This window comes from Anser brachyrhynchus, assembly GCF_964034855.1.
Source record: "Anser brachyrhynchus genome assembly, chromosome: 1".
Taxonomy (NCBI): Eukaryota; Metazoa; Chordata; class Aves; order Anseriformes; family Anatidae; genus Anser; species Anser brachyrhynchus.
Genome location: NC_137694.1, coordinates 76280796 through 76304665, shown reverse-complemented (window position 1 = coordinate 76304665; position 23870 = coordinate 76280796). Strand labels below are relative to the sequence as shown.

The 23870-nt window shown below is 46.1% G+C and overlaps 1 protein-coding gene across 1 annotated transcript; it reads left to right on the top strand.

Moving 5' to 3' along the window:
- The first annotated feature begins 1194 nt into the window (after window positions 1-1194).
- Window positions 1195-23437, top strand: SSPN (sarcospan). The gene is made up of 3 exons (XM_080580265.1): window positions 1195-1653; window positions 15189-15275; window positions 20530-23437. Exons 1-3 carry the CDS (start codon window positions 1204-1206, stop codon window positions 20893-20895), a joined length of 903 nt encoding a protein of 300 aa, XP_080436391.1. The 5' UTR covers window positions 1195-1203; the 3' UTR covers window positions 20896-23437.
- The last annotated feature ends 433 nt before the right edge of the window (window positions 23438-23870 follow it).

The window sequence follows — 23870 nt, the reverse complement described above, 5'->3', positions numbered from 1 at the left end:
TGCCAATATGTCAGAGGAAAGAGTTCCTTGATGCTCTCTCAGCATGCCGAAGATCCTTTCCATGCGCTTCAACGTTTTGGTTATTCCTCCCCAAAGCATTCTGCAGCCCTCAAAGACAGCTTTGCTGCCCATTTCCCCAGCTCCCACTCCTTCCTCCCGGTGCTTTCCTCTTGTTGCTCACTCCCATAACCAAATAACATGCTGCTCCTGTTGGCTTTGCAGGCAGCAGCAGGAGCCTGCATGTCCCCATGGTGTCCCCGTGGTGTCCCCACGGCATCTGCCAAGGCGGGGGCCCTGCGGAGGCAGCGAGGGACAGGCTGCATCACGTGCAGCGCCTAGCTCCTGGCAGGGCAGTACAGCAGGCTGCACACCCTTGGGCCCCCGTCCAGCAAAGCATTTAAGCACCTGCTTACCCCTAAGCTTTGGAGTAATTCCTCTGGCGTGAGCTAAGCACAGGCTTCACCGCAGCCTCGTGCTTCCCACGGTCTTCCCTTGCGAGGGCGTCCGGTGTCCCCTCCTGTGCAGAACTGCTCCCAGCTGATCTCTGCACACTCCCATCCTGCTGCCATCCCATGGACAACCCCCCAGGGCACCCTGCCAGCATCTGAGGGGCTCTGCCCAGGCTGCACAACAATTTTAGGGTATTCCAGGAAAAAAAAAAAAGCCACTTCTGTGTGCTTTCCCCAAGCACTGGTTTGAGCTGTTTGGGCAAAGTGACCATGTGCCCATGACAAGATGTCACTCCCTCATCTATTACACATCAGCAATCTTCTGGTAGGGATAACCTGCAGCCCTGGAGACTCGTTTGGCAGATGTTTGGCATTGCTGCTCCCTGGCCACTTTGCTGCACAAGGTGCCTAGCTCTGCTGCTGTGACCTGATGGAGGAGCGGGACTCTCTCCTGGCACCCCAGGGATTTTCACAGGATAACAACTGGAATTTTCACTCCTTGTTAATTACGCAGATTGCTTGTGCTTGGTCAAACCCCTCTTCAAGCACCTATGTCTCCTGCCCTGGTCTTGCCACGGCTCCCTGCCCACCCAGTCCCTGTGGAGACAGGAGCCAGCCTGTGCTCACACTGCTGCGGCCCAGTGCTCGCCGGCCCCTGTGCAGCGCCAGCATGTTGGCAGTTGGCTACCCCCCTTGAATCCCCCTCTTCTCTGGGCTATATGTGGCATTTCCAAGCCCTGACAGCCTGCTCTGAATGTTTTCCATATTTGTTCAGCCTCCTCCTCGGTTCAAATACCGGGAACAACTCAGGCGGCACGAAGCGAGGCTTTGCGGGGCAGAAAAACCCTCGCACACCCGTCGGCGCATGCACACGCACACGCACGTGAGAAACAGCATGGGGAATGAGAAGAAAGCCCGGCACAACACGTCCCTTAACAGCCAGAGCCAGACACCCGAAGGGGAGAAAAGCACCGACTCGAGCAAGATGCAGGAGCCAGCAATGAAGAAGAAGAAGAAAAGCAAGGGGGATCCCAAAGCTGGCCAGGAGGAGGAATCCCACACATGTTGTGACTGCCGTTTCCCGCTGCTGTTTGCTTTGTTGCAGCTGGTATTCGGCGTCTCTGTAACAGTGCTGGGCTTCCTTATGGCAGGCGTCAGCTCTTCTCTGCTAGTCAGAGACACTCCATATTGGGCTGGGATAATTGTAAGCATAAAGTCTGTTTCTACATAAAGTGCCTTTGCCAGCATTAATGCAAGCTGCATGACGCTACACTTTAGACTAACGAACTGCATGCACAACACCATTTAGGTTATGCTAACTAAAAATGTTACTGGGATTAAACTTCTGAATATGCTTTCCCAAGGAAGCTGCTCCTGCAAAATAACAAAATCTTTCGTATTCTTCCCTGAAATACAACAACAGACCTTAAATAAAACTCATGCTTGCTGGTCACTAAATGTATGTATTAGCTTTTGCTTCCCTGTGGGCTCGTGCCTGGTGATGCTGAAAGAAATGCTGATTACTTACGCTACCTCCCCCCTTTCCCCACGGAAACATAATAGTCAGGTTTGAGAAGTGGGGGCAGAACTCTCAACTTTTAGCTCTGCACGCTGATGGTAGCACAAGAGGAGAAATGGCTGTCCACACAGCTTCCTTGCTGCGCTGCAATTTAACCCCTTTTCCGCCCGTGGTTCCCACCACGGCCGAGACTGCACGTGACTGTGGGGACACTGGGGGGTGACGTGCACGTGCTGGGGGGCAAGGCAGGGTCCTGCAGGAAAAGGGGACCCCTGGGGGAGCGCTGCTAGTCAGGATGCCTGTGCTGGTCCTGCAGACATCAGGGCCTGGGTGGCCCCCCTTGGCCGTGTGCTCTGGTATGTTAGCAGCCTGGGATGTGCCATGGGTGTAATTCAATAGGCAGATTTTCTCCCCAAAGCAGCAGGCTTCAGGAAAATGGATACAGAAGCATTAGCACTACTTTGGGTGTTGTTAGACTGTAAGAACTTCCAGCAATGATCTGACCACCCAGACTGCTGGGGTTTGCTGTATGGACCCTGCTGGTGGGGGTGAATGTGGCACCTCCACACTAGCAAGCCCTAAGCAGCTGCTGGAGGCAGCAGCCTAAAGGAGACTCTCGGGGGGGCTAGGAGCAGGGCCTGAGCTCCCAAGCAAAGCAGAATATCCTTGCTCATCTCATCCTTCTTGTTTTTCTTGTGACAGAAGAGTTATCAAAGAGTTTAATGGTTTTTCATGGGGTGAGAGCCTGCCCTTGCTCTGGAGGAGGACTTCCTCTTGGGGGTCTTCTCTGTTAACTCATAAGGGAGAAGTACCTGTGATAAAATAGCAGCTTGTGACATTTTCACTCTTCCTGTTTATTTTGAGATCCTGGAGGTCAGATTCTCTTTTTTCCAGGCAGTGTTTGTAGCATCCCAGGTTGGAAATAGCTTTTTCAGGAGAAAAGTTGTCACAAAAAGACTGGGGAAAGACCAAGCTCAGCTGAAGTAGTGTATGGACAGGGATGTGAAAAAAAACCTTGGCCCTGTGAATGTCACCAGCGTCGAAATGGTGCTGATCTGAGACAACTACACAGGCCTGATCTCCCTCAGGCATGCCTGAGACTCAACCAGCATCTCTGTTTCGTAAGGCTGAGCTGTAACCCCTAGCATTTTTAGCAACAACTGCCTGCAGTAGTGACGTCTGGGTGACCACACAAGGCAAAGCTCCATCGCTTTTAGAGTTCCCACCTGAAAAACAAGTGAAACTTGTGTGCATTCTTGAGCTAGCCCACAGCTCAAAGCAAAACTCAGCCTGGGACCATGCTGACTGGCTCTCATGGCTTCATTCTCTTAATGCTGCAGGGGGCTGTCACTTCCACGGTTGTCAGGAGGACCTGTGTACACTGATGGATGTGCGTGGGGACCCATGGGGGGTGGTTACCATAGGTATAGTTCAAGTTGAATGGCAACTCTCACCATAGGGACCCTGGCGGGATGTTGAGCCACTGGCATGTCTATATCTGGTCTGATTCCTCCCTGGCTCAAAACAGCATGTTGCTTTTGATGCTGATCATCCTCGTGGTGATGGCAGGGACTGTGTGGCAGGGGGACACGGCCAGGAAGGCTTTCTGGCATGCTCAGCCCAAAGTAGAAGGCAAGAGGGCTCTGACCTTGCCCAGGGATCAGATGCCAGCAGGGAAAAAGAGAAGCCAGTGCTAGGAAGGAGAGGCGGAGGTGGTGGTGCAGCCCCAGAGCCTCCCAATAAGAGAGCACATGGAGCACTGGCCATGTCTGATGCACCACAGGAATAATGAAGAGTGTATTTCTAAGGGGCAAAATGCAGGGGGCAAGAGGTGATGCTACATTTATTGTGTTCCTGTGCTGTGATGTCCCTGTGGAGGTACCCAGTGCCCACTGGGACATGAGGTGGAGATGGCCAGGAGCTGCAGAGATGGAGCTTCTGGGTGTGTGGTTCATGGGGTGCTGCAGGTGAGCTGTGATGGGAAACGTGCTGAGTTCTGGCCTTTGGAGAGCTGGGGGGAATGGCCCACAAAAGAGGGCCCTCAGCTAGGACCTCCTGTGTGTGGATGGATGTTCTATGGTTGCCTCCTGGGCTGCTGTGGGAAGCTGCATGGAGTGCAAGTAGGCAGGGGATGGACAATCCACCCACGTGCAGCTTGTAGAACAAGCGTCAGGGCAGAAAGTGACTTCCCAAAACTTGTTTATTCACACAGAAAAGAGCAACGGAAAGATGTAAAATACCAGAGCATATTTGTTTTAGTAGCATCCCACTCAAGTGCTCTTTTTAAGAGATTCAACTAGTATTCAGAATCAAGAACTTAAAAAATCTATTATTGAGACCTTTTTAGCAACATTATAGATAATGGGTGAAGCTCATTCCTAGTGTTACTCCATTGGAATTACACCAGGGCTGGATAAGACCCCACAGCTGTTAATGCAGAATGACAGAAAAATGAAGGAAAATTGCTAATGTGTTAAGTAGACCTTGATTGATGGGTTTTTCTTCTTTATTAGTGTCAAAATTGTGACACCATTCCCTGCTGAAAACCAAGCACTATAGCATCTCAGTATGAATGAAAAGGAACTTATTTAGAGAAGAAACCCGAGTAAATACTCCCAAGGAAAACCAAACCATGCAAGGCAGTCTGGATAAAACCAATTCAAAACCTGACTGCCTTGATAGCACAGACCATAACACAGGTGGGTTCACCATCCTGTGGAGTAAAGCATGTGCTATGCTGACTGGAGGCAGAAGAGACCCACAGCACCAAAAACCATGTCCCCCATGAGGCTCCCGCTTTCAAGTGGAGTGCCTGCTAGAGAAGGAAATGATGCAGCTAGCTTGCATTGCATCAGAAGCAGTTCACTGTGAAAACCAGTTAAAATGTACTGGTTTCAAATGAATTTCATCTGAAATCCGTGGGGCATTAGTCAGAAACCAAAGAAAAGGTTTATGGACAGAAATACAGAGCCTATGTGATTTACCACTTCTGCTTCAGCTTGAACAGCCTACTACCTTGTAAAAAGTCTGTGCTACATTATAGGGACAGAAAAAGAAGTGTAATTAAAACAATGAGGGTGGCATTCACTTCACCTACTTGTATCCATTTGCAGCAGAGATGTCTAGACCATGGTCTGCATCTTCATGAAACCTGTCCTGAGCACCCAAAACTGCAGCCTGGGCTACACTGGCAATATGCTCCTTTCTGCTGTTTTGGAGGTGCTTGGACAAACAGTTCACAAATCTACCCAGGAGTGCAGTGGTTTTTTTTTCTTTCTTTTTTTCTGTATCATGCCACTGACTTGCCATGTAGCTTTGGCCAAGTTACTTAACCTTGCTCAGACTTTGTTATTTCCCCTGTAAAGAGGGGTTAATAATGGCTATCTGTCACCCTTGCTTTGAGATCCTTGGATTAAAAGTGTTGCAGAAGCAGTATATATTAATGGTGTCCTTTCATTCTTTTTCATTAGCTTGTGGCCTTTTGACATCCGGAAGAAGAAAAGATATGTTTTTCCTTGAAAATCTGCTGTTAGATTATTTCCACTGTGATCAAAAGTAGAGCGTATCTGAAATCTCACAGGCAAGCTCCCTTTCAGCCCTGTTTTGCAGACTCAGGCAGTTAAGGAAGTTACAGAAATGCTCATCAGAAAAGATTATCTAAGGTGTTTATTATTTCTGTCAGGAAGTAATTTTAAAATCCATGTATATATGTTTGTACATACATGAAATTTGGATCTTTGGAGACATTAAAAAAAATAATAATAATCACCATCTGTTACCCAGGCAAACCAAGGCAAAAACCATGGTTCCATCTGTCCCCAGAGGAAAGGTCTCCAGGGTCCCATGGTACTGGTCAGGGATAGCATCATGGCTGCTGAGCCCCTCTCTGTTCTCTCACCCTGTGGAGAGCAAAGTCCCCCCAGGAGCTCCATGCCCACCGGATCCAGAGGGTCCCTGCACGTTAACCAAGTGTTATCCATGACTCCTTGCTTTTTGGCCACACCACTGAAGCAGTGACTTCTTGGACCTGATGGAGCACGGCTGTGTGACAGGGCTGACAGAGGAGTTTGGCTGGCTTTCCTGCTTCAGAGGTCTTCCGATGCGTAGTGCGATGCAGGTAGCAAACAGCCGGGACCATCTCCCAGTGCTGCATGTCCCTATCAGATGCTGATAATTGAGATGTTTGTTTAACTGATGTCCTCCTGCATGCAAGTGACTCAGATGTTAGGTCCTGCCACCACCTCAGCACGTGCTTGTGGGCTGGTAAGCCTGAGTGCCAAAATCAATAGTGCTGCCTGTAACAGCCTTTGCCTCCCTTGTTTTTCAGGGGCTGAATCGTGGTGAGGCTGGAAGGGAGGGCAAATGATGTTACAAGGTTTCTGAACTCCATACCCTCATCTCTGCAAAGTCACTCCAGCCTCCCCAGTTCCCAGGGAGGCAGCAGAGCCCCTAAAATTAAGCTGAGCTTTTGAAATTGTAGAAGAGGACATTGCAGGGAAGATAGGTGTTGGAATTTTTTCCTTTCAATACTTAAAGGGTTCTTATAAAAAGGGTGGAGAGGGACTTGTGTAGATAATGTAGTTGTATAGATATGATCTAGGTAGATAGATAGATAGATATGATAGATAGATATGTATCTACCTGTGTAGATAATGATAGGACAAGGGGGAATGTTTTTAAACTGAAAGCGGAGATTTAGAATGGATGTTAGGAAGACAGTGTTTACTCAGAGGGTGGTGAGGCACTGGAACAGGTTGCTCAGTGAAGCTGTGGATGCCCCATCCCTGGACGTGTTCAAGGCCAGGTTGCATGGGGCCCTGGCAAACCTGATCTAGTGGGCAGCATCCCTGTCCATGGCAGGGGGCTCGGAACTTGATCTTTAAGGTCCCTTCCAACCCAAGCCACTCTATCATGATTCTATGATTTTCATCCTGGTACAGCACTGTTGGTGTTTATAACTGTTCAGGAGAAGCTTTGAGAACATTGTTGTGAGATGTATGCTAGTAGGATGGAGCCTTGCATACAGGTGCCTGTGGAAAAATAAATAAATAAATAAATTACAGTGTTGTGCTATAAAGTGATATAAAATAGAAACTGGGGTTAAATGTGCCGTGGTGGTTGGTTATATCCATTCTCCTCTGGACTAGGATGGATTTGCTGTAGCCGCAGCTGTTCCTACAATGTAAATTGCTCCCCAGCTCAGTGTAACAAAGCAGCTCAAGGGCCACCTTGTCTCCGGCAATTTCCCAACACAGATGAGGCTCTGTAGACATCTCCACCAAAAGCCTTTCATGTGATATAACATGGCAAATCTATATGGGTAAACCCCCACCAGCCTTCCCTCCCTTTCTCTTTCCACCCGTCCCTGCTGCTGGACGTAAGGTATACCCACAAGGCCCTGCCAAACACCAGACAGCCATCTTATGCATGAGGCAGCCATTTTGTCTTCCTAGCAGGCGTCAATAATTAGGAAGTATCCCAAGCTAGGGCAGGCAGCAACCAATCCCCTTCCATATCAATATGGAGGATGACTGACTATTTAAAAACCCCTGAAATGTGTTCTCTTTCAAAGCCTGAAAGGAAAGAGACACTTTCTTGTTAGGCCTGGCCCCTTGCTGATTTTTTGTTGTTGTTGCTTTTGACACCTCTTCCTGCAGCAATTGTGGAGGTGGCTTTCAGTCAGGCTTTACCTCCTATACAGCCTTGCTGGGTTTTTAACTTTCACTTGTTATTAGGGAAACTGATTTCAAATTTTAATAAAAGGGGACACTTAAAAACTGGTGCCATCAAAGTATCTAATGGAAATGACAGTCATGCAGGCATCCATTTTTTATACAAGCAAGCTTCAATTAGCCATGGGCAAACATCAAAAGGTTTGAGGGAGGACTGCCTCCGAGAAGAGCCTCCAAGTTCAGGTATTTAACTGAGCCTTCTTCAAACTGTCCGAAATGCTGGATGATATTCAATGAGGTATTCTGCAGGAAATACACTCCAGTATACTCCAGTACTTGTTTATAGTTGTATATGAGCGTAGCACCAGAGATATACTCTTCTGAGCCCTCTGCAATTTAGTCTCATTATTTTCTGAGAGTAACTATGCACTGATGTCTGCCTAACAGAAATCCACACTTTTATGTGGATGAGGTGTGGAGTGGAAAACGATAGGAAGAAATGTTGAAAGGTCACCTTTCAGAAGGGTGTGGGCAGGGAGGTTCACACCAGAGGTCCGTGTGATACCTGGTTAGGTGCTGACCTGATGCACCTACAGCTTCAGGGGGAAGCAGGGAGGAAATCAGAGTTCCTCACTGTATTATGCTTGTGTAAAAAGCCTATGTAAGATCTGGAGAGGGAGGTTGTTCAAGCAGGTTTCTTCAGCCTCGGTAACCTTTTGACTATACAGAGATGATGGCTTTCCGTAGTTTCACAACCATGGACACATTTCAAATGGCAAGTCTCATTCACACAGGACTCTTAGCTGTGTTATGCTCCTCACATTGCAAATCACTGTTGGCTCTAGGAACTTTTACTTTTTTTGCTTGGTTCCCTCAGGCACTTGATTGCCCAGCAGTGTACTTCTGACTAAACAGCAATAATGAACTGCTGCTGTAGTTCCTGGTTTTGTAAGTGATGGCAGTCTTTGTGGTGCTTTGCCATGGGAATTAAATCTCACTCTAGGAAAAGTGACCATTGTCAGTGCTGTGCAACTGACATAAATGGCAGAGATCATTACAGAAAAATATAGCTTCATTTGATTATGAGTGATCTTCCAGGGTTTTGATTACTTTACAGGTTTTAAAAGAAAGTCACATGTCTGATGTGGTGCATTATTGCAGGGTTTGAAGGAACCTGTAGTAAAGACATGACTATTTTAGTCTGTAGGTGGGTCAGTTATCATGGGTTTTTATGGATGTTAGAAGAAAGATTTCCTAGCTGATGATGGCCTTTGCCTGCAACCACAATATGCATCTTTATCATTCTTATCAGAGCTATTATTTCTGGAAGTAATTTAGATGCAGCTAGACTTTCCTTAAATCTAGTGAGAAATCTATAAGAGGAAAAACCACTACGGAGCAGTACCTCTGTGTGGCAGATTGACTTTTGCATGTGGTCGTGAGACCCAGGCAGACCCAAGGCTGATGAAAGCTAGCAGTTAAAGCTGCGTGTAGTACTTACTTTTGTTGCAGTTTCCTCAAACCTCATAAAGAAATGAGCATCAGTGTCACTGTCTGCAACAATGTGTAGGGATGTCTGGCATCAGATATAATCCCATTTCATAATGACAAAGCCAACAGGAACATTTTCCTTCTTGCATCAAAGTCTGGGTCCAGTGGGACTGTTAAATTTGGTGGATAGTGTGGCTTCTCTGAATATTTGGACAGGAGCTAAGCCTTGCCAGGTACAACAAGGCTGGTAATCCATCAAGCTAAATATCTCCTCTGAGGGTAAGCCATAGACTTCAGAGACAGCAAAAAGATGTAATTTCTTTACCCTTATCCTTACAAACAGAAAGATCATTGTGATTTGAAGTGAGCAACTATAAAGTAACTTGTCCATAATGCAAATTTCCTCCAAAATCTGTTAATAGCAGATTTTCCCCTGAAGTTGGAAAGTTTACAGCCTTGTTATAATGGAATAACCAGCCTATGGTACTGAGGGCATCAGCAATGCCATATGGTGTTACACTGCATATACCTGAGAAGTATTGTCCTCTGGTGTGTGTGTTTTTTGACCCCTAAAGGTTGTTGTAGGAGGTTCTTTCTCCCTAGCCCCAGTATAAAGAGCAGAGGAGTTACAGTCTGCGCATGTGAATTGCTTGCAGCAGTTGTCTGGTGGCATACTGTAGGCCCAAGATGCTCCTTTAAACCATTTTTTTTGCCTCCTTCCTTAATTTCTTGGTGGATTTTTTTGACTCTCACACTTTACCAGTTGGATGTGACCAGGTTTTCAAGATCCTCTGGGTGAGAGGCACTTTGCTGGAGAAAGCCACATAGTCTATAGCAACACTTGGGCTAAAATTGAAGCAACAATGAGAAAAAGCGGCTTCACAAATATACAAGGGAGAGATACAGGCAGATCAGAGCAATCTGTGGTTTTGAAAGCTGCTGAAATAAAGCAAACCACATTAATATGTCAGTGTGTGAAGATAAAGAATGCAAACCACAGCAGAAATTGGTGCCCTACATGTTCGTATTTCCCCCCATTATGTATGTTACACAACCATCTCCATCACCGTCATGTGGTGCTCTTGCAACTCCTGTACACCTTGTGCTTGGTTCTTAAGTGACCAGATGTGAGAGAGATCCAAGGAAGATCAGGTGACAATGTCTACCAGCTTTGCCCAAAGGACTTTCTTGGGTCCCGGGCTGCCCTGCATTGCCACCTGTGTTTGTTCCTGTCAGAGATGATGAGCCTGTTTTTCTCATTTGTGATCCTTTTAAGAGTTGTAGTAAGCTTGGTGGGAAGGACAGGGCTGGCTGGTGCAGGAGGACGCTGGCACCATGCAGAGCAGGATGTCAAGCCAAAGTGCTTTGGTGCAGCTGGATCTATTCAGCATGGTGAGCTAGGCGAAAGGAAAGTTGGTGGTGAGGGATTTCAGGTACTACCAGAAATCAGACTTCTTCCTAACTGCTTGGGTTCTGGTTTTAAGATGATGAAGATACGTAAAGGCACACTCCTTGCAAGTGCCGAATGGATGTTGCGGTATGGTTGCAGCCTCACTGTCAAACTATCTATTTTGTAGCAGTGCCTGAGGCTGCAAGCTGTGAGAAACGCTCATTTGTGCTAGCCAGTGTGCACGTACAGTTTGTTTGCCAAAGTCCTGTAGATCCAAGGACTGTACACTTAGATCCCCATGGGTGCAAGGAACATGCCAGGCAAATCAACTGGAAGACCTGCTTCTAAATACCTTTGGGATCAGGCCCTGTTCCTGTTGCAAACTACAAGAGCTTTAATTAGATTCTCATGACAGCATGCTCTAGCCCTCTTTGGAGTGGGGGAAATGAAATGTCCAGAAAATGTTTATGCCTGTTTTGATAGTGGTTTTGAAATAATTAATTCTTAAGACTTTTTAGCCCTGAGATGCTCTTGACTAATGGGAAGAAAGTCTGCTGCTTCCCAATAAAAAGAAATAGCACTGGAGCTTATCTAGAGCAAAAACTTTTAATTTTTTTTAGCCAGTCCTAGTAAAGAGCCATTTTCACTGAATTGTAAACTGGGGGATTTCACAAGGTATGCCTTAATGAAAATTAAATCTGTACCCTTCCTACATGCATCTGTATCACATTTAGGTCTTTTTCTAGACAGTACTCTTCTATATTTAAATACTTCCCTTGGATAACCTTCCATGTCACTACCTATTCAGCAAAGGGTGTGTTAGTCCGTCTGGAAATTTTTGAAATAAGATCTCAATATAAACTCAAGCTGAAATTTACTCAGCATAAAAATGCATATTTCTAGGTTTAGAGATAACAGTTACAAGAGGTGATCTAATTAACTGCTATTCTGTAGCTCTTATAGAATCTATTTTAATTGTATAACAAATGCATATCGATTGGTGGCAAGCAAGTGCTAAAGCAAGTTCAATTGCATTTAATGTTGTATGCTTAGTCAATAAGGCATAGGAAGTGTCTGCTTCAAGCTGGGATATTGCAATGGCTATTGAAGCTCTGGGATGCAGGATTACCCCGTGCTACTTCCCAATCGGCATCGACTGCATCCGTAACGTGCCTGCTGTAAGGCAACTGTCTTAGTCACTTAGGGGGTACTGACAAATATTTACCAAAAGATTTTTATGGTTATTCTATTATACTTCACAGGTGTAATTCAAAACTGTTCTATTATTAATGTATAAAATAGAAGCAGAAAGCTGTTTTCTGTATAGATACTCCACACTTTGGTTTTGCTCAGTGAGAGAATTTACCTTTAAAGAACAGAAATGTAAAACATGTGGTGGTCATAATCCTCAGCAACATTGCTTTTTACCATCACTCACAAAAATGCACACTTCTGGTTTAAAAAAAAAAAAAAAGTCAGTATATTGTTATAAAAGAAATACTTAAGCCTTCCGAAATATCCTAGCCAAGCCTTGCTGGAATTCCCACCCAGTGTAATCTTCTATAAATACCTCTATATAAAAGCACCTCTCCAAATATCTCAGTACATTATTTAAATCCCAGAGGAATTTCAGAAAGTGTATGCAGGAACGGAAGTCCCTTTAAATGACAGCCTTTTGTATGGGAAGCTTTCTGAAGCGGGAGGCCTGAGCCTGCCATGCTGAAAGGCAGCGGGGTGTTTGCAGGGGTCATATGAGGCCCTGTTTCAATCACACTTGATCAGTAGGGGAAAAAATAAATCCAGGCTGGTCAGTGGCAGCTCTGCAGTTCTTGCCTTAACCTGTCTCCAGCAGCACCTCCTGGCGATGGGTGCAGTTCCTCTGCTTCCCGTGGGCCGGGTCGGATTCCCAAAGGGAAAGGCAGCAGGGACTTGCTCCCACGATGCCATTGGAGTCAGCCAGAGGTGAATCTGGCCCTGGGTTCATGCAAGTGTAAATGCCCACCCATGTAGCTGAAGCAAAGCAGATGTGATTTATTGCTCATCACAAGATCCTTTTAGCAGCAGATACCGGCAATACTTAAGCCTAGCTTTGAGGCAAGCAGCCCCTTTGGTTTGACATGAATCTGGGCATGTAGTGTTAAGCAGGTGTATATATGCATTTTTCTAGTGCTCGCTGCAAGTTGTTTCCTACTGCAAGTGGGGGAGTTTATTGGATATTACTAGAGGTGTGATCTCCTTAAGGTTTAAGTTTTATGGGGATGTTAATTGAATTAAAAGATTAATATACAGTGCAAGGGACCAAGGACATAGGTGATTAATCCTGAGACATAAAACATGTTTGAGTCACATAGAAGCACTACAGGGGGGGAGAAAATATCAGCACTGAAGGACCTTTGACAAGAAAGGTTGTTTTTTCCCCTGACAACCCTGTCAGCTATTGCTGTCAACAATAAAAAGAAGAAAACAAATAAATTGGAGACCGTGTGTAAGTCATAGGACCAGAATATAAATACACATGACATGGAGAGGAATAAATAATACTGACGCTTTCTTTGGAAATGTTCTCAGGCAATACTTCCTATTCATGTCTTACTGAAATGACATGAAATAAAACTTTATGGGAAAAAGTATTATTAATCACACAGGTTCTTGAGGGATGTGACTACCTGTGTATTCAAAGGCACTCTTCCTTTATGGGGCTACTGGCTAATACCCTACACCGACAACGAAGGTATTAAAAAAAACTTTGGTATTTTATTAATCAGATCATAAAAGAAGTGTGCTTAACCATTGCTGTCTGAAAGGACATCTATGCATTTTTCACTACAGGTCAAGTAGTCCCCTGCAGAGCTGGAAATCTCCACATGAGCAGCACTGCCATGTTGTGCAGAAAGCAGGTGGGGAAGGGACCATGAAGGAGCCCAGACTCATGGTCCCATCCCTAAGCAAAGGCAATATGTGCTTTGGTCTGGTTTTCCCTGGAGAAGGCAAGTGACATTGTTCTGGGAAAGCAGAAAAACCCAAATTAATGACAAGGCTTCAAAACCCTCATAGTAATATGAAGGGGAAAAATAGATTCTTGAGAATTTAATAGTTATCATTTATAATCAAGCTGCTGCTAGTAAAGAGGATGAGGCTTGCTCCTGGCCATATGTGAAGACAAGCCTTAGCAGCTTGAAAGCATGCTGCCTGATCTCTGCTAAGGTCCTCACTACAGCTGAGCCCCCTAGGATCCCACCATATCACACCTGAAGGTGTGATACGAAGTGACATTTAAGACCATGCACATGTCATCGGCTCACCTGTTTTTCCAAGGCAGCCCAGCTGTGCGCTGTTTCCTCCAAGCATAGCTCCAGCCTACAACTCCCTCTTGCCCTGCAGTTACAGGCAGGATGTCCTGATCCAGCCCCAGCAGCCCCGTGGTGGCACCTGGGGATGCCTTCTGGCACCCATGCGGATCCTCCTATCCAGGCACAGGGGAAGCTGCCAAAAAAAGATACAGGCTTGTTGCAGAGTCAGTCAGCTGGGAAACACCCCAAGACCTGCAGTGAGTGAAAGACCCAGCGAAGGTCATGGGTTGGGCTCCTCAACACTTGGCCAAGGAGGGAATAAGGTCCATGTGGGACTGCTTGATTCAGTAATGCCCAAATTGTGTTTTGCAGACAGTGGTGAGCTGTGGGGTGCAGGGCTGCTGCCTGCTGCCCATTAAAACAAGGGACACGGGGAACAGGGCAGGCAAGTGTAGTGCCTGGGTATGCCAGGTCCTGCATCCTCCTGTGGTTTGCTTACTGGCCCTCCAAAAAGTGTGGGAGAAGAAGGCTCTTGGTTGGAGTTCTCAGCACTATGGGGGCCTGGAAAGCACTGCTTAAAAAAGGAAATTCCATTTATTGGGCTAGCTTACGCGTTCCTCAGAGCAGGAACTTCCCTCCTTATGTGGCTGGAAAATGCCTATCAATGAGTATGCCTCTTCAAATAAATCTCAATCTTCAGAATTAATAATAAAGACAGCTGAATGAATACTGAAGTGCATAAATACTTTTCCATTACTGTTAACCATCAGCAATTACTGCCACAGGGCTAAAATGCAGTCTCAGATTGCAGGAGAGATGTCCTCTTTGGTGTCCACTCTGGGAGAGATTGAAAGCCTCTGCTATAAACTGTGCTGCTTCTTATCCTGAGGTAGCTATGATTACTGATTTACAACCACATATCCCACAATGGTTATATAAAAACCCAGCCAGCACCCAGTGGTATGCAGGAAGGTGATCTTGGGGCTTACAAGCCCAGCTTCATAAGCTTTCTGCTCCTTTTTGACAGTTACATGGACAAAAGTTCAATATGCATCCTGGAAGGGTATTGCCAAGCTGTAACTTTGTAGGTCTGATTCACAAAGCCCCTCAGGGTAAGTTCTTTGTGCCTCGGTGTCTGTAAAGTGGAGGTTGAAGCTCTTTCCTCACAATCCACACATATGACGCTCTTACACCTATGGATGTAGCCCCTATGCAAAGTATTTGACTTACATGCTGCTCCTTGAGTTACAGTCATGTTAAGACAGAAAGGTGTTTTGGCTTGAAAAATGTTATTTTTGTTGTTGTTGTTCTTTAAAACAAACAAACAACAACAACAACAACAAAACACTGACACATTTTAAATCTTTTCCCTTGCAGGTCTGCATGGTGTCCTTAGTGGGGTTTGTTATGCTTTGTATTTCATACCAACCTGATGAGAAGACATGTGTGCAGTTCACAGTAAAGGTACATTGACTTTTTGTTATTTCTTTTTCTTCTTGTGTCATTAAATACAATCAGAAAAGTTGATGCCGGGGATATTTTTAAGACCACATGAAAAGAAGTGAAAATGCACTTGAAATGCAAGAATGGTTTTCTGGTATTTTCCAAGCAGCTAAGGAAGAAACTGTAGTGTATAAAGGGGAAACTGTAACGAATATTTGAAAACTGAACAAGACACTTTTTATTATTTGTCATATGTTAAGAATATCGAGGAGAGTCTGATTAACAAAGCTGGAATAATTTGCAAGGTGTTCAGTGAAAGATGGGGGTTACTGATTAAGTAGGGACGATCAGAGAGAGCCAGGTAAGAATTAGTGTGGGATAGAACAGATCTACTTTAATTAAGTGTTAATTTTTAATGTGGTCTTAGAGGCATCTGAGCATCGTCCCAGCAGTTTTGCTCCTCACCATGAAATAAGTGATTGGGCACAGGTGCATTAAAAAGCGTGTCTGGAAATCTCTGCCTACCCACCTTTCTGGTCAGGGAGGGGGCTTTGTCTTAGAGCACAGTGCCTTCTGCCAGGGTCGGGCATTGAAAACATGGGAAAGCATTAGCACACCTTGGGAACAAGTGTTCTTCCATGAAGGGAATTCCCATCTGAGGATTGCAAAAGAAGCACAGAAGCTGTGCACCTTGTCCTGCCTCAGTCCCCAAAATCGTGCTTCAGTGACACCAATAAGTGACTAGAAAAGGAACGCTGAGGGTGCTTGTTCCAGAGGTGAAGTTTCTAACACCATTTGTCTGGGCTGGTTTTCCTTATTATTGTAATTTTGAGGGCTCTTAATATTTTGCAGACACATAATAACCAGGAAAAATACCAACACAAACAACACAAAATAACAGTGATTATTAACTGAGAAAGGTAGAAGGAAATCAAATGCAAGGAACAGATTTTCAAAACCTGGCATTCATCTTCCCTTAGAAATTAGGCCCTGGAGTGTCTTTTGTGCCTCTCTAAAGCTTCTCCTGTGCTTACAGAAAGAAAGGAGGAAGGAGAACAATTATTTCCACGCTTTGATTGCCTTTAGGTTCTTGTCCCCTCACCTTCACACATGGCAGTAAGCACAGCAGCTGCCTGGGGAGCTGCAGAGATGGGCGGGAGCTGCCACGCCAGGCTTTGTGCTGCTTGCCCGGCAGCATTGCACTGAACTTCACTCCTCCCATGCAGGAAGGGAGGCATCCGTCCCTGGGCCAGCGAGTTGGCCTGGGTGGCTCAAGTCTCTTCCACTCTTAGCAGCAGCACCAACATGAGGAGCATGGGACATTTCTCCCCCAAGAAAATAAATACTCTTGAAGTGCTCCCCGAGTCATGTAAAATGGGTTATTCTCATCAGTTTTGCCAGAATTAGAGCTAAAGTCTCCCTCAGAAGACTTCTGGCGCAGTCAACAGCCGGTGGGCTGTTGCCCACTCAAAGGATCCTCCCCCACAAAATCCACCTTCCCACTGTTTCCTGTTGCACCATGCCACAGGATTGAGTCAGTCCCAGGCTCTTCACTCCTCCTGTTCCACATCCCCACCAAGAGCCAGCATCCCACTGTGCCTCCCCTCCCCACTACCCCTCCAAACAAATCGCTTCTGGCTGTGGGGCAAGTACCTGTTTTAAACAACATAGGAGCTGAGAGCCTCCTCCTGGGCTTTGATAGCACAGGACCCATCTAAACCTCCAATATCAAGTCTCAAATCTGCAGCTGCCAGTTGAAGGCTATCTCTGAACAAAAGGAAAGTGATATTAGCTATTTGGCAACAAAGCTGAGTATGCAAAATTATGATCATGAGCCAAAGACAAGCTCCTGAAGTTAGTTCCTCTTCCACAGGGGCTCTCTGCTTTGTCCAGCACCGTGGTTGGGTCCAGCCCTATCTGCCCCAATTCTCCTCCTCAAGACTTGCTGCCCAGCCCAGGCCCTGCCCTCACTTTGGTGGCTGGTGCCCACTGGGGCTCCACACAGCTGCTGAGCATCCTCCTAGAAGAAAATTTTAGTTGGTCTCTCCTGGAGTGGAGGAAGCACCCCAGGATGCCTTAGGTAGCCCAAGGTTCATTTTGAGTGGAGGACCACACACGTACAGCTCTGGGAGGTTTTAGCCCACCCCCAGGGTGACCCTATGAAGACTGTGAGGGACTCCCTGTGGTGGGAAACTGGAGGAGATCCACACAGTCCTTCCTCCTTATTGCCAGCTGCTTTCATTTCACGCTCGCATGAGCCCCAGAGCCCGTCAACAAAAGGAGGCACAAGAACTGCTTTCAGCAGAAGCCCCTGCCTGAGACTACTGCAGGTATCTGCAGCACCCCGTGTGTCAGTGGGAAGGGAGGACAACCACCTCTGGGAGGGTGGCTTCCACCATGCTGGTGGTGGGTGGGGGTGATGGGTGGTGGACCACCACCATTTTCAGGGGGATGCCAGTGAGCTTCAGGGTAGCTTTCTGCCCTTGCCCCACCTCTGCTTCCATGGGAAACATGTCCTGATCATGGCATCTCCCATGGCAGTGTGACACCCTCTACTCCTGCCCACACATCCCCGGCAGCCCACGCCATGACACACACAGTGGTTCCTCTTTCCTGCTTGAGGTGGCTCAAGCCTGAGCCAGCACAGCCTTCAAAAGGGGTTCCCCAGACCCACGTCAGCAAACCCTGCTGGTTTCATCCCTGATAAGTGTGAAAAGCCTTTTTTATGAAACACTAGATCCATATTAGATGCTTTATTTTCTTTTCAGCGTTGACCAAAACTATCACCGCTAAATACTGCTGAAAGTTTCTTCCTCATATGAGGAAGCTGAGGGAGGATGAGCTGCCGTGCTCTGACCTCATTGTACGCTGCTTCTCCCCGCTTCCTTTTTCTCCTTCTACTTAAACAGCAGTCACCGTGCCTATCTCTATCAGGCCTCTACAAACAGTTTTCCAGTGGCAAGTTCTAGTTCCTGGGCAGAGCTCACTGTGCAGTCGTATTTGCAACATCGAAGTTGCCTCCAGGTCTGGCATGTGATTAATCTGCTGATGGGATCCCAGTGCTCTCTGTCTTGTGCTCTCTCATAGGCAGTACTTGCATTTGCCTCACCTTTGATATTGGGAACTGTGTTCATTTCTGGAATCTTGTAAAGTTATTCCTCTGCAAATACCTTGAGAGAACAACGCACTGTTTGGAAATTGCCCTACATCCCCACGCATCTCTGTTCACCTCTGAGGACTGCCAGAAGAGCTGCCCATGTATTCTGTGTGTTTCAAGGCGACTCTGAGATTTACTTCCCCTTAGGTACATAACAGGCACGTTCTTGCTCACTGTACCTGGAGGGTACTTAAGGTTGTGGATTTCATGCTAGTTTGTGCTCACTTTGGATAGAAGTTGGCAGTGAAATGAAATATGTGCCAGAGGAGAAGCAGGCACAACACGTAGTCTCAGCTTAGCATCTCATTTATTAGGGAGGCCTGATTCTGTCCCCTACTGGGCTGAATCCAGGGTTGTCCAGCCAGTCCCCCAGGGACACCTGCCTCACAGAACAACTTTTGTCCCTCAGAGAAGGAAAATGTTCATCAATGTTTGTCCATTTCCCACCTTTTAAAGCAATACCGTAAGCCTGTGAAGAATCACAGCTTCATTTGGAGGTCTCCATCAGTCAGCTGCGCTCCCCTTTCTATGTGCTTTATACTCAGAGGTGTCCCCATTTCCCAGCTTCACCTTTCCCATGCACTGTTACCTTGAAACCTGCAGGGGTAAAAGATTTGCATTTAAGAAGAGCCACCCTCATTTTGAAGCTGCCCTTGGTTTAAGACTGCAGGGGAAGTCATTAAATTTAATAGTAGCCAGGTCTTGGAAATGAAGATCTAGCTGTAAGAATTCTGTTATTTGGCGGGGAAAATGTATTTACAGCTTGAAGACCAGCAATAAGCCTAAATATATTTTTTTTCAAACTGACAGCCAAATAGGAAGATTGATTTGCACTGTATATTTAAGACAAATACACCAGGAGTGTGAATTTTATCAAGATATACATACTTGGAGTTTCAAGGTCATAAAAAATGCTTTATATTGATAGTTTGCTTGTGGTATTGAGGTTAAGAGATAGGGAGAGAAGCTGCTGTTTAAAATAACAGATTCCCAGCCACGCCATGTGTCTGACAGATAAGACGCCAAGATAAATAAATTTTTTTACAGTGCTGAACAGAACCAAAAATGGTATTTTGGCTAAATACAGCATATAATCTTAATATAAATTCACACATATTTTGTGTGAACAGAGCATCAATTGCCAGCTCCAGCCATTGATGGGGAGGGAAATCCATATGCTCTGGTACCCGAAGGTCTCAGGTGCAACCCTGAGCAACAATGGCTCCAGAAGACTGCAAGTTTCCATGCGCTTGTGGGGATAGGCTCTGAATAGATGCCCTCCATGAAAGCCACCCCTACTTTAAAGCTGCCACTGCTGTAAGGAGAAGGGGGAGGGGGTGACAAAGCCGTGTCCTTCTCATGCAGTACCAGGGGTGGCATTGGGAAATCAGAGGTACTTGATGCACCTTTGAAAGGCTTCTTCTTCACGTTCATGGGGTAGGTTTTCCAAGGGGATTCAGCATGGCATGTGCTTCCTCATGGAAATGTACCAGGACCAGGAAGTGGGCAGGCTGGCTGCTGTTGCAGGGCCACAAGCAGGAGATCAGACACCTCACTGACTGATTTGCAAGTGTAAATCAGATTTGTTCGGGCATGCAAACCAAGAGCCGGGAATAACATGTGAGCCAAGTCTCAGAAACACCTACTTCTCAGCACAGCCTGGGATAATATGTCAGCACAAGCCTCAGTCTCCTTAGCTCTACTTCAAGACAGCTACACTAATTTACCTCAGCTGATGACTGTAATGATGATTGTAACGACTGATGACAGCCAACTCACGGACAACAGCAGGGGAAGATGCTCCTTCCCTCTCTATAAAGCTGGAAGTCTTCATGGTGCTCTTATCAAGTCTCAAAATTGCAAGGCAATGCTCATATAAAATAGGCAAGACAAAAATACTAGCTCTTGAAATGATCTGCTGAACTTTGCATCACCAGGGATTTATATCTGCCTTGCAATTTTTGAAGACCACAATGTCCAGACAGCACATTGAATTCGTGCATTTCCTGTGAAAAACATGTTCATGTATTCATTCTGTGTTCCTCATTCTTTGTGTGGATAGAAAATCAGTGTGTTTTTTTTTTCCCCTTCTTTTTTTTTCTTTTTTCTTTCTTTCAGCTGATGTATTTTCTGCTGAGTGCCGTGGGTCTGGTTGTCTGTGTTCTGGCAGTGGCTTTTGCTGCCCACCATTACCTACAGATCACAAGATTTACCTGCGATACCATCCTTGAGTCCTGCCAATGCAAACTGGACATGACAGACCCCCTCAGCAGGACCTTTGTCTACCAGGATGCCGCCGACTGCAGCAGTGTCACCAGCATGCTCAACCTGTACTTGCTTCTGCAGATGCTTCTTAATCTGATCGCAGCCCTGGTGTGTCTGTCGGCATGCTTTGTGATGTGGAAACACAGATACCAGGTCTTTTATGTGGGCGTTCGATTTTACCCTTTAACTGCTACTGAAGGCCAGCAACACAAAGTATAGGGTTTGGGCTGGCAGGGGGCTGTAGCCAGAGAATGGAAAATGTCAGCATACTGCCACCATAGACACTGCACATGGATGAGTGTTTGTAAGGTTTTTGACAAGGAAAAACATTCACACAGGTTAAATGAATATATTTTTCATTCATTTTAAGAGCAAATTGTATGGCTACTCCTGCAAAAGGTCCCTAGTGAGACTATCTACAGGTCACCTGAAGTCCTAAAATGTAGCTCTACTAACACTCACAGAAGAGACTCTTTAGTAGCCATAGACAAAATGAAAGCTTAAAAAAATCATTGGGAACTCATCTGCAGGGCTACAGCCATTTAGACATCAGGTCCATTTCCCTTGCTGGTAGAGATCTGTTCCAGCCTTCAGAGGAGCTGCACTGACTCCTACCAGATGAAGATCTGGTCCAAACTGCTTTATTATAGTTATGCCAATCATGCTTAGGGAATATATTGTCTCTTGGATGCAGTAGGTATAATCCACACTAACCTGACAGGGATTTACCATATGGAAAGGTAATAAGGGAGGTCAGGACCTCTTCAAATGCAGACTGAGATCAGCAGCATATGCGAATATGCTGATGACTACCATGTAAAGTACATGTTTCAGAGCAACTGGTGAAGTTGGTTACCTAACCCAATTACTAACAAAGACCGTTTTCTGTGGGTTTACTGATGGTGATGGGGTGGGCCCTTCTTCAGACCTCTCATTTCTGACGAATGAATGCTCAGTGCTTTGTGAGAAAAGATCGATTTAAGAAACCTCGAGCTGAGCTCCTGAAACGGAGGCCCCTAAATCACTAGTCACGTTGAAAACCCTGTTGACACTGCTATAATTGCATGCTCCCAAACCCGGCGTCTGGCCAGTTCCACCAATTATACTCACAGCACAAAAGACCAAGTGTGTTTTTGGTGTAACTCCTCTGAAGACAATCAGCCTCACACACCAGCTGTGGATTTGGGCCAACAGCCCTGAAAGATATATCCCTGCAACAATCAATGTTTTTAAAATGGGGTGGAGGGAGGGAAGCAAGAAGAGACTGCCAGACTCCCAAAGACATCATCTGTGTTAATAAGGGCAAGAGAATGAAGATTTCTTAAAAAGCAGCATAGAATAACAAAACTGTACTCAAACAGCACTCTGAAAGCGTGGCTCTGAAAGTGCTTTACACATAATTAGCCTTATACCAGGATGGGTATGCTGGCTTGTCCCTTGGACAGTCATCTCCACCTGCGCAGCATGGGCTCCCCGGAGGCAGGGACAGCTCTGAGTTGACAGCACTTCTCCCCGCTGGCTGGTATCAGCACAAGGGCAGGGCAGCCAGTGCTCATGCCCTGCTGTGAGTAGGGATTTCCCAGTCCTTGCCAGGACCAGGGTATCTCTGAGGTGGGGTGGAGCAATCACAGGCTAGACAAACTGCGCCATGATCATTATAAGCAAGGAGGAAGCAAGCAGAATTTTTACAAGGCTTCAAACAAGAAAAAAAAAAAAAAAAAGGCACCAGTGAGTCAAAAAACTAGTCTGTCAAAAAGCTAGTTGTGTAAGCAGCTCTAATCCCAGCCAAGAAGTGCCTTCCATGCAGTGATCACACATCATGCCAAGGCTAGACTGGCATGCCTCCAGGGTCAGAAGACCACAGTGTGGTTCAGTCTCCTGTGATCCACCTAGAGCAAAGCAAAGTGCTCATGTTTTTGTCATGGAGACAGCTTCTAGCGTAGACATAACAACAGTCACCAAAATGCTCTCTGCCGAGCTGCGGAATAACGACCTTTCAAAAATGCAAGTTTTGAGACCAGCTCCCTAAAAACCTTTTTTTGTGTACCAAAAAACAAGTGGCACTAGTAAGCGTGGCTGCAGGGGCACATTTGTGAGGACTCCAGTTTGCTTGCCCATGTCGCCACCCATAGTAAGTCCTAAACTGGATTCTCAGGCATGCTCGGAGCAAGCTGAGACGCTGGTGGAGCGCACAGTGGCCCATCAAGCTGAGAACCAGCCCATCACCCCTGACTTTGGTGGAGCGTGCTGCAACCAGTGCTGGTGAACCTATGCTGGGGCCTGAATCCCATATGAGGTGGATACATACGAGTTTGGGGGACTTATTCCTGCCCTCGCTACAAGGCTCTCTGCCTCAATGGCTATGAAGCCAGAGAAGGGCTCTGCTGGCAGAGCAGGGCACATTTCCTACTGTGCCCCTTCTGAAATCTCCTGTTGTTCAGAAAATAACTGGGTGCCTGCCTGGGATATCTTCTGGGGTAGCCCTGGTGGATTTTTGGATGCTCTCTGGGGGACTAGTGGGGAGGGACATGGGTGACAGGGACGGGAAGAGGGATATTGATAAGACAGCCCACCCTGCTTAGGAAGCAATGTGTTTTAATAGCAGTGCACCCTCCACTTTGAGCCACCACCACTGAATTTGGCTCACTCATCAGTGCATTGCAGCTTAAACTTTTGCTCTGGAAGAAAGCAATATTCATTGTATATTCTATGGGTGTTCAGATGCTTTATGAATAAACTTGGGGCATTTTGGTCTAGCAAAGAATAACTTCTGTATTTCCTCTTTATATATCTTAAGAGCATAAAATCAAAACAGAAAGGAGAGAGCAGGAAATGCATACAGTAGCTCTTGGAACTGTGTTTCTCCTGGGTATGGTTTTACAACAGGTATTTTGCTCTGATCAAGAATTTCGGAAAGCATTAATTAGAGGATTAGCACCTACCACAGCACATTCAGGCAGCTCCCAGTCTTTTCCTATCAGGGAAATTCATATGGACCAAGCCAGGAGATATGCTGGGGCTTGCAGGCACGGAGAGGACAGGGGCGTTGAAGAAAAGAATTTTTTTTAAAAAAGTATTTCTCCTGGAAATGTATTCTCTGTGTGAATCACACAGAACGGGACAGGAGCAGACAGCTCCGGACACACAGAAATTGTGAGGGCCCCTGTGTAATTTGCTCTCAAAACCCAGGTGTG